At 40.7% G+C, this 11,163-nt stretch overlaps 1 protein-coding gene across 2 annotated transcripts in view; it reads right to left on the bottom strand.

Moving 5' to 3' along the window:
- Positions 1-1,333: 1,333 nt before the first annotated feature.
- LOC117814983 (GRAM domain-containing protein 4-like) overlaps positions 1,334-11,163 on the bottom strand; it is a 42,725-nt gene continuing 32,895 nt past the window's right edge. For both annotated transcript variants that reach the window (XM_034686589.1, XM_034686590.1), the window contains 5 exons: positions 8,224-8,371; positions 7,885-7,978; positions 7,643-7,733; positions 7,399-7,467; positions 1,334-6,112 (listed from right to left, as the gene is read on the bottom strand). In XM_034686589.1, the coding sequence (XP_034542480.1) occupies positions 6,005-6,112; positions 7,399-7,467; positions 7,643-7,733; positions 7,885-7,978; positions 8,224-8,371 (510 nt within the window). In that variant the 3' untranslated portion in view covers positions 1,334-6,004. The remainder of the gene's footprint in view (positions 6,113-7,398; positions 7,468-7,642; positions 7,734-7,884; positions 7,979-8,223; positions 8,372-11,163) is intronic.

Raw genomic sequence — 11,163 nt, 5'->3', positions numbered from 1 at the left:
CAATAAGGAACTTTCAGGCTGTGTTGAGTTTGGCGCCCCCTGTGGACAAAATAATAATAATAATAATAATACATTTTATTTAAAGGCGTCTTTCTCGGCAGTCAAAGACACTGTACAGATATATATATGTATATATATACATATATATATATGTATATATATATGTATATATATATACATATAAATATACATATACATATATATATATACATGTTTATATATATATATATACATATATATACATATATATACATACATATATATACACATATATACATATACATATATACATATATACACATATATATACACATATATATATACATATATACATATATGTATAAATATATATATACATATATACATATATATGTATATATATGTATATATATGTATATATATGTATATAAACATGTATATATATATATATGTATATATATGTATATGTATATATATACATATATACATATACATATATGTATATATATATGTATATATACATATATATATATACATATATATATGTATATATATATGTATATGTATATATATATACATACATGAATTTACACATTAAAGGAAACAAAATTAAAATAAATGAAAACAATATAAACTGACAAAGTTGTGAGAAAATAGAAACAATAAAAAGTGACAGTGCAATTGGCGTCAGATGGAGTAGGCGGTTTTGAAGAGATGTGTTTTGAGTTGTGATTTGAAATGGGGGGAAAGAATCTGTGGTTCTGAGTTGAGGTGGTCATGAGTTCCAGAGACGAGGAGCAGAGCGGCTGAACGCTCGGCTCCCCATAGTGGTGAGACGGGCAGAGGGGACAGACAGGTGTATGGAGGAAGAGGATCTGAGGGAACGGGAGGGAGTGGGAACATGGAGGAGGTCGAACAGATATGGGGGGGGGGGGGCGAGGTTGTGGATGGTCTTGAATGTGAACAGGAGGACTTCGAATTGAATACGGAACTGAACAGGGAGCCAGTGGAGCTGTTGGGGGACAGGAGTGATGTGGTGGATGGTACGTTAGGTCCTGTGAATGAGTAAGTTGTGTTAAAAACAGCAGCTAAAAACTTCTTGTAGAAGCTTTAAGTTGCATTGAATTTCTTGATGTTAATAACGAGTGATAACTGTAAACGTCATTATATATATATATATATATATTTTTGTTAATGATGTGAATTCATATGATTAGTCTTTTTATTTATTACTCTGAATATTTTCGTAGAGAGGAAGCCATTTCCAAACCACAGAGAAAAACAACAACAATCAGGCGGCGACACCAACAGGCGGAAGCAGGTACTGCACTGACACAAACCCAGGAGACAGTCGGGAGTTTGACATTTGATTTTACTTAAATAAAAAATCAAAATCAAATTTTTACAACAGAAATCATCTCAGTTAAAAATATTACACCTGTTTGTACAATGACACCGTTTTTATAAAACCCTTACATTCAAAAGACACAACAGCTCGACAGAGAAATGCTCACAGAGTTTACGTTTTAAAATGTCAAAATGAAACCCTGATAAACCACAAAAACAAACCGCGGGAGATTAGGTGTTGAAGCGTCGGGACACACACAACTACAAATGTCTGAATGAGGCAACATGGTATTAACAACTGGCATCAATACTGCAACTTTTTTTTTTACAGTTTTAACTTTTTGTTCAAGAAGCAAAATGAAAAACTGTAAAACACAAAATACTTGGCAACAAAAGAGCTTCAGTAGGCAGAATCCAAACAGTGAGAAGGACTCATCAGAACTGTTTGAATAAACATGAATTCATGTTTTATCGACTTGAGATTAAAAAACAAACTCATGGTTTTCTCTGGTGGACGGGTCGATACAGGTTAGACCGAGTACTTATCAATCGAGTTATATTTACTTGCCTTGAAAGGATTCTCCAGTTTAATGATTGTTTACGTTTGGAATGTAAAATGAGTCATGTGTTTGTAGAAATGGAGAATTAGACGGGAGTTAAATTATAAATGCTGGTGTGACAGCCCTTAGACTGACCATTTTTACACTCATTTGGTTCCTCTGAGGAACAGACGAAAGACAAAGTTAAAGACAGACGATGATCAGAAGAAAGAGACGCACTTTTTAAAAAACTACATAGCTGCACTTTAGCCGAATTCAGAGTCAAAGTTAAACGACCTGATGGAGGAAAAAATAACTGTTCCGGAATCTATTAAATTCAATCCAGCTATCCAATTCCATTCTATTCCATTCATTCCATTCCTTTCCATTCAATTCTGTCCATTCCATTCTATTCTATTCATTCCATTCCATTCATTTCATTCATTCCACTCATTCATTCCATTCTATTATGTCCATTCTTTCCATTCCATTCCATTCCATTCTATTCCATTCATTCCATTCTGTCCATTCCATTCCATTTCATTCATTTCATTCATTTCATTCATTTCACTCCATTCCATCTATTCATTTCATTCTATTACGTCCATTCTTTCCATTCTGTCCATTCTATTCATTCCATTCTATTCTATTCCATTCATGCCATTCTGTCCATTCTATTCATTACAAACTATTCTCTTCTATTCTATTCATTCAAATCCATTATATTCCATTCTTTCCAATCATTCCATTCCATTCTGTCCATTCTATTCATTCCATTCCATTTTTCCATTCATTCCATTCTATTCTGTCCATTCCATTCCATTCCATTCCATTCATTCCATTCAATTTTTCCATTCATTCCATTCTATTCTGTCCATTCCATTCCAAATGTCTCCTTTAGATCTGACTAGAAGCAATTCGAGAGCAAAAGTTTTGAATTGAAAGGCAAAAACTTGAGTGTCAGCAGACAGAGTTAATTAGCTGTTTTCATTCTATCACAACTCTCAGTTTTTTTTTTTAAGAAACGAGAGAGAGCATTTCCGCCTGTCATCTGACTAGTTTAGCTTTAGCCGGTTAGCTAGGCTAATGAGGAAGCTAAAGTTAAACAGAACCCGAAACAAACATAATCTCAGCTCGGTTTTAAACCACGAGCTGATGAATGACGCAAAACAAAAATCTGTAAGTTAAAAGTTCTAAATAAAAACCTAAAATTTCAAGTCATTGTGTTGTAGCGATTAGCTTTAGCTAGGTTAGCCTCCAGCCCGGAGAAAAAGTTGCGTAAAACAGTCGGTAAAAAGCGAATAACTGACACTGCTGTGTGGCGTCTGGTTAATTTAGCTCCTATGATTTCTGATGAAAGAAAAAATGAAGCTGAACTGAACCGTCAGGCAAAACAGGAGAACACGTTGTAGCTGCTTCTTTAGCTTTAGCTAGCTAACACAGAAAAAAAAAACAAAGTGGTGAATTTTGTGGTTTATCGTTCTATCAAATGTTGCACAGAAACTACAGTACTCTGAGGACATTCAAACTGAATAGAAGATCTTGTACCTTTATAAAGAACATATCGTCACATTAACAAGACTGTAAGGCGTATTACAATACAGATAATGAAGTTTTTACATTTCCCTGAAGACACTAATGCAAATAATGAGGTTTAAACATGATTATCTGCTTCTAACACTGTGAAAACGGCTGAATTTAGTTGATTATTTGAACTATATGCTTATCACCTCTGTTGTATACCGTTATAACCTGGATATTTTGTGGTTTTGAAGAGTTCATTGAAGCAAAACTAACATTAAATACTCTGTGGCGAGTGATACCATCCCTTAATTACCTTAATTGAGATACTTAATAATAGAAGTGCAGCGTTATTAGTTAAATAATGGATATAATGTTCATAAGGAATAGATTGCATTCATTTTAGAAAAAATCATCAATATTTTTGAATTAACAAGACACCTTGAAAACCCAATGGATGCTCTTATTTAGGCCACTTAAAGGTGACATATCACGCTTTTTTCATCAACATATATTGGTCTAAGAGGTCCCCAAAACATGTCTTTAAAGTTTATGCTCAAAAAAACACTTTGAAATCAGATTTTGGTCTGCCTGAAGAACCCCTCTTCTTCAGCCCTCCTCAGAACAGTCTGTTTTCTCTCTGACCACGCCCCCTCAGGAAGTGGATGTGCCCTCGGCTCTCCAGCACGTTGATCTAATGTTTACATGTTGGCTGAATATACACGGCAGCTCACAGACCCGCGTTACTTCAACCCTCTGAGTCTGATCCAGAATCTGATCCTGACGGAGAGGCGACTGCAGCAGGACCTTTCTGAACCATTGGTCACAGATTTAGTGTTTCTTGTTGTTTTATTTGTCAGTATGTCGACGTGTGTCTTGGTACACAGCTACGAACATGTAGCTATGTGGCTATGCTAACTAACGCTAGCACTTCTCCATGAAAAATAAAAATCATCCACTAGATCTTCAAATCTGCAGGCCTGGGGAGTAAAACCAACCTTTGTGTTTATTAAGACAGCCTACAACTAGCATGCCTCCCTCCTAAGCTCCTTGTTAGCACACGTGTGTGCAGGGAATGAAAAACGGAGGAGGGGTTGAGTTGTATTTTATACAGTCTATGGGCTGAACAAGCTCCGAGCTCTGACTTCCTGTTACAGATCGGATGGCGTTGTGACGTATGAAAAACACTGAAAACTGAAACGGCTGGTTTCAGCACACATTTACAGAAAGGTGGAGAAATCAGAACAGGGGCAGAATGGATTCTTTTCATTCTCGGGGGGTTTGTAGACAAGGACACATTTTTAAGTTGAGAACCATTAAAAAGTCAATTTTGCATGATATGTCACCTTTAAGGAAGCTAACATGACCCCACTGTTGTATCCTGTATTAATTTGGTTTCGAGTTGAGAGACATGGAGACACTTTAAATAACACTGACGGTGTTATTAGTTTGACTAATCTGTTGAGCCGATATGGCATGCATCATGGAGATACATCTGAAATGCATTCAGTCTGACTACAAGAGATGATTAGGGAGTTGCTGAAATTACTGGATATCCTTGAATGCAACTTAATTCAGGAAAACAGAGGACTTTTTTTTATCTCAGGGGAAAGCAGTGTGTTCTGTTGATATAGGCTCACTCAGGAGTTCAGTTTTGGTTGATTGAGAAGATGCAAGAAAATGCAATTTCAAGTTCTTCCACTAGAAGTCGCCAAAGTCTTCGTTCTCAGGAACCCGAGACATCCTGCATCGTTTGGTACAAGCATCTCCTGAGTTCTGTAATCTGCTTCAGGAAGATTTTTTTCCTTTTATTATGTTAATAAAAATGTCATGGGATCACATATGGACATGGCACGCAGTCCTAGTTTAGATAAGAGTGAAGCAATCTGAATGCTTTCAGTCCGAGGCGGCGTCTTTGACTCTTTTGTTCGGTCACTCCAACACTCCAAAACCTCAAGAGATCCAGTGCACACGGATACAACCGAGAGAAGCAGTCGACCTTCACTAGTTTGGATGTTTGATTAGCATGTTACTGGATTATTTCATCATAAATATTGTTCAATTTCTGCTAATCAAGTATTAGTTTAATGTGCGAGACACTCTGGTGTGTTTAGGAACATCAGTGTTAAAGTCGACCAAGTAAGGGAGGGATTGTGCCCTTGGAAGACTTTCAGTGTGAAGCGTTTGTGCTGGAAGGAAGTTTCAATAACTGGTGATTAACAGGGATTATCAAAAAGCAGAGAAGGGAGCGACTAGAAGACGTTAGTGAGGAGGGTGACGATGTCATGGTGGTCGTACTGAGGGAGTTAATGCTGAAGTAATGTCCAACTTAGATGTGACATTCAATTAGAGGGAAGAACCTCTCCTACATGAGCTCGTATGTGATTCTGAGCAACTACAGATCATTAATGAGAGATGAGAAGCTAATAACACTCAGGACTGACAGTGTTGTGCTGATTCTGTCGTTACTTCTGACTTTGGCTGATTTAACATCAATCAGGGGTTAAATGTCGAAGACTGAAGACTCTGATCAGCAGCTGATCGAAGATGTACCCGCCGGATGACGTGTGACAGTTTCAGCGTTTTTGTGTAAAGGCAGCCATCTTGGAGAGGTGTTACTATGTCTCTGGGTTGGCGGCTGTTGCCATGGTGTTGATCTTCGTGTACTGGGCGTTGATGACGTCGAAAGCCTCGTCTCGGTGGATCATGGCGCCGAAGACCATCGGCTGCAGGAAGAAGAGAAGAATTTTCTTTATACGTCCAGCGACTTCAAAATCACACAGAACTTTTATTGTAATGGAAATGTAAACCTCTGCTGACCCACCCAACGTTTCTTTATTAATACTCAAATACAATACTCAAAGCAGCAACCTCTGGTGTTAAACCAAGGAAACCAGTGTGGGAACTGCAGTTCCTTGAATGTCCACTAGAGGCTGGCTGCAAAAGCCAAGGAATCCCCATTAGGTCCCATATTAAAGAGCTCATTTCTTAGGGTTCAACTTATAGTTAGAGCTGGCTGAGGCTTGGACCAGGTCTTAGTTATGCTGCTAAGGCTTAGACTGACACACTGGGATCCTGTCTTTCCCCCCCTTCATCACTTACTTTAACTCTTCCTGTCCCATTAAAGTTACTAACCATAGACCTTTCTGGAGTCCCTGAGCTCCCTTGTCTCGTAGGTTCCTCTGGATCTCTGCTGTAGATTCCTTTCTTGGGTCTGTTATTCATCCTTTCTTTCTTTTGTTTTTCTTCTTTATTTAATTCCTCCTTTCTTTCCTTCTTTTCTGCTCTTCTTTCTTCCATTCCTTCCTTCTTTCTATCCCTTTCATTCCTTCTTTCCTGCTGTCCTTCCTTCTTTCTTTCTTTTTTCTTTCCATGTTTCTTCATCCTTTATGTCTCCTTTTCTTATCCCGTCCTTTCCTTCTGTCATTCCTTCACCATTTATTCTCCTCTTTTTCTTTCTTCTGGTCTCCCTCTCTTCTCTCTTTTCTTAGACCTTTCTGGAGTCCCTGAGCTCCCTTGTCTCGTAGGTTCCTCTGGATCTCTGCTGCTGTGGACGTTCCAGACTCCAGCTGCGACAACTACTACTATCCGTCTCCCCACTATCATCTCTCTCTCTCTTCATCTCCCTCTATCCCTCTCTCCAACACGGTCTCAGCAGATGTGTGTCTAACATGAGTCTGGTCCTGCTGGAGGTTTCTGCCTGTTAAAGGAAGTTTGTCCTTGCCACTGTAACTTGCTAAATGCTGCAAAGTGCTCTGCTCATGGTGGATTAAGATGAGATCAGACTGAGTCCTGTCTGTAAGATGGGACTGGATCTGATCCTGTCTTGATGTTGGGTCTTTGTTAATAATGGAACATAGAGTACGGTCTAGACCTGCTCTGTTTGGAAAGAGTCTGAGGGTAATATTTGTTGGGACTGACTTTCTGTCAGCATTCAGGTTCTACATAGTTCCCTCTGTGGTGCTGTGCAGGGGCGTGTGCAGACTTCTTTTTGACTAAAAGTCCTTCTTACCTTTTGGGTGGATGGTGTAGCTATTGAAATTCCCATCCCAGATCCAGGCAGCACTGACAGGACTTTGTACTGAGAGAGACAGAGAAGATGATGTGACACTGTTATTATTCAGAGGGTTGTTAGTCCTACAAAGTGTCCCTAAAGTCTGTCCAAGTAATCTGCTCCCTCTTCATGGAGAGACGTGATTCTTAATGACTCAGTTTGATCCGGTTGTTCTTTGCTCCTGCTCAGAGACTCGGCCTACCTTCTGGAGGTCTGTGATTTCAGTGAGCTTGATGACTTTGTTCCTCTTGGAGGATCCAGACCTGGAGCTGGAGCTCTCGAAACACAGGTAGCTGAGGAGACAGAGCAGACCGCATTAACACCAGTGAAGGCCTGGACTGCTTTAGTAACTGAGTCCGTTATCCTACAGGGATGACGGTACGGTGTAGCTCCACATTGGGACGGTTAAACTTTTAAAAACCTGACAGGAAGTGCAGGACTTACTTCTCAGTGACGTAGAGGACTCCGTTCCGGATGTAGTCTGTGGGTGTTTTTCTGTCTCTGTTGATGAGGCAGCAGCGCCAGCCGTTCTCACACACTGAGACACAAAACACACACACACACACATGAATCAGCTGCTGCAGCTCACAGTCACTGCATGTCACTGCACACAGGGCTGCAGCATGTCCAGTCATGCACAGACATAACTGAGATGTTTAGCAGCAGGTGGAGTTTATGTAACCCAAAGGGATTATACGACTGATTCTGGCGCTACAGAATCAGTCTTTAACACGTCTATGTACAAACTTGGTGTTTCAGTCACCCTGCAGTTCCCCCCCTCACCTGTCAGGGGGCGCTCACTCTCCGGCAGACTGAAGACTTCATGAAACGTTCCTCTCTTGGTGCTGTAGTTTCGTCCTCCGTCCTCGTCTCGGCTGACACCCAGAGGAGCTGCGGCGCCGACGCTGCCTCGGCTTCCTGCAGCGGTGACCTGAGCAGGTAGAACGGAAGAATCAGAGTCTGTGTCGACAAACCTGCCGGAGCAAGGACCTGCAGCCGGATCCCCTGAGTCAGCTACAGGTGAAACCACTCACCTGTCCCGGTGTGATCACAACTGTTTGACAGATTGGGTCAGGATTCTAACAACTGCACCCTCACTTTGACTTTGTTGTTGTTGTCAAATGCCCCTAGAATGTTGCTTCAGTTTTAATTTAATTTAATCAGCGACATTTTAAACACAGCTTTCACAGGATTCAATCATTTTTAGGAACCTTTATGCTGTAGAAAAGTTGAGTTCGACCAAAAACATTGATGTGATAAAACCGTCCCAAAAACGATTCCAACTCTCAAAAACAGGAACCAAAAATCTGTTTTGAAACAACAACAACAAAAAAACGATCCACACGTGAAAATGTTAAACAGCGTAGTCTAAAGGCTGATTTAGACTTCTGCATCGAATTGACAGCGTAGCCTACGCCAGGGGTCCGTGTAGCTCCTGTACCTACGCAGAGGCCTACACACGTAGCTGACGTGCACCTCCTCCGAAATGTAACTACACGTAGAATCGAAGTGGGCCGCGAGCCCTGTGATTGGTCGGCATTGTATTTCCCATATTTATAGCACTTCCAGGATCCCCGCTCATTGGCCGTGCACTTGACAGCTTTCTTTGTTATGCAGATACGTGTCTGATGTATAAACTAATTCATGATCAGGCCCCTCCACCACTTAAACAATGTGTGTTACTATGCAGGAACAACCTAAGGGAGACCAGGGCATCAGCAAGAGGAGACTGTTCAGCTAAACGTAGGAAGACTGCATTTGGACAGTCTGCATTTTCAGTCAGAGCAGCAGGAAAATGGAACTCAATCCCGACCCACATTAGAGACTGGACAAGCCTCAGTGTTTTTAAAAGTACACTGAAATTATGGCTCAAGGAAAAACAATCATGTGCTCATCTGAATGCATCAAATCAGAGACAATGAAATGTAATTTTAAATGTGTCGTTATTAGTGATGGACTGTGTTGAGTAGTCTATGTATTGTTTTAAATGCTAGTATGTTTTTTTTATCGTTTGTATTGTACATTTGTTTACATCTTCCTGCCCAGGGACCACAGATGAAAATTAGCTTATAGCTAACTCTGGCTTGACAGTTTTTGTTTTGCATGGCCCCCCCTGTCAAATGAACTAATAAATACAAAAATAAATGTCATCTCCTCCTCTCTATTCTTCATGTAATCATGTCTGTATGATAAACAGCAACATGTATCAGCTGTAGATTAAAATAACACGCTCTGAATCTCTGTGGAAAAGTAAACAGAGATCGTAGCGGGGTCGGAAACAGGCAACCGGCTATCAGAGAGGCCACACTGCCCTCTGGGGTTTCGGAGTAGAATTGCTGTGCGACACGGACACATCGATGCACAAGTATCTCATGTCAGAAGTATAAATCAGCCTTTAGTCTAAGTGTCTCTAGTCTAAGACTCTGCTTAAAACAATAAATATAATCACACCTGAAAATTTGGTTGAGTGTAGCCAAAACTCCTAAGAGGGCGCTAAAGGAAAGAACCCCCATCAACAGTGTCGTAATAAACAACATAAGATATGTAATCCTAAACATGGCAGTGGAATCAAAAAATAAGATGATACACATCTGTAAAAGTGTTCATGTAAACCTCTATAAACTTATAGTTAGAGCTGGATCAGGCTTGGACCAGGTCTTAGTTATGCTGCTATAGGCTTAAGGCTGATTTATACTTCTGCGTCGAATCGACGGCGTAACCTACGCCGTAGGTCCGCGTAGCTCCCGTACCTACGCAGAGGCCTACGCACGTAGCTGACGTGCACCTCCTCCAAAATGTAACTACGCGTAGAGCCGACGCGGACCGCAAGCTCTGTGATTGGTCCGCTCGACGGCTTTGTCTTTCCCGCATTCACAGCACTTCCGGGATCCCGGACATCGGCCGCACATCGGCCGTGTATTTCATCTCCTCCTCTCTATTCTTCATGTAATCATGTCTGTATGATAAACAGCAACATGTATCAGCTGTAGATTAACAGAACACGCTCTGAATCGATGTGGAAAAGGAAACAGAGATCGTAGCGGGACCGGAAGCAGGTGACCGGCTATCAGAGAGACCACACTGCCCTGAAGCGTTTCGGAGGAGAATTGCTGCGCGACACGGACACATCGACGCAGAAGTATGTGGGGCTCATGTCCGCGTCAGCCCCTGCTGCGTAGGGGAGACGCAGAAGTATAAATCAGCCTTTAGACTGACACACTGGGATCCTGTCTTTCCCTCTCTCTGCCTGTCTCTTACTTTAACTCTTCCTGTCCCATTAAAGTTACTAACCATAGACCTTTCTGGAGTCCCTGAGCTCCCTTGTCTCGTAGGTTCCTCTGGATCTCTGCTGTAGATTCATTTCTTGGGTCTGTTATTCATCCTTTCTTTCTTTCTTTCTTTCTTTCTTTCTTTCTTTCTTTTGTTTTTCTTCTTTATTTAATTCCTCCTTTCTTTCCTTCTTTTCTGCTCTTCTTTCTTCCATCCCTTCCTTCTTTCTCTCTCTTTCATTCCATTTTCCTTTCATTCCTTCTTTCCTGCTGTCCTTCTTTCTTTCTTTCTTTCTTTCTTCTATCCATGTTTCTTCATCCTTTATGTCTCCTTTTCTCATCCTGTCCTTTCCTTCTGTCATTCCTTCACCATTTATTCTACCCTTTTTCTTTCTTCTGGTCTCCCTCTCTTTTCTCCTTTCTTAGACCTTTCTGGAGTCCCTGAGCTCCCTTG

The sequence above is a fragment of the Notolabrus celidotus genome, chromosome 6 (genome assembly GCF_009762535.1).
Source record: "Notolabrus celidotus isolate fNotCel1 chromosome 6, fNotCel1.pri, whole genome shotgun sequence".
NCBI lineage: Eukaryota > Metazoa > Chordata > Actinopteri > Labriformes > Labridae > Notolabrus > Notolabrus celidotus.
Note: the sequence above shows the minus strand (reverse complement) of the source record. Positions and strands in the feature narration are given on the sequence as shown.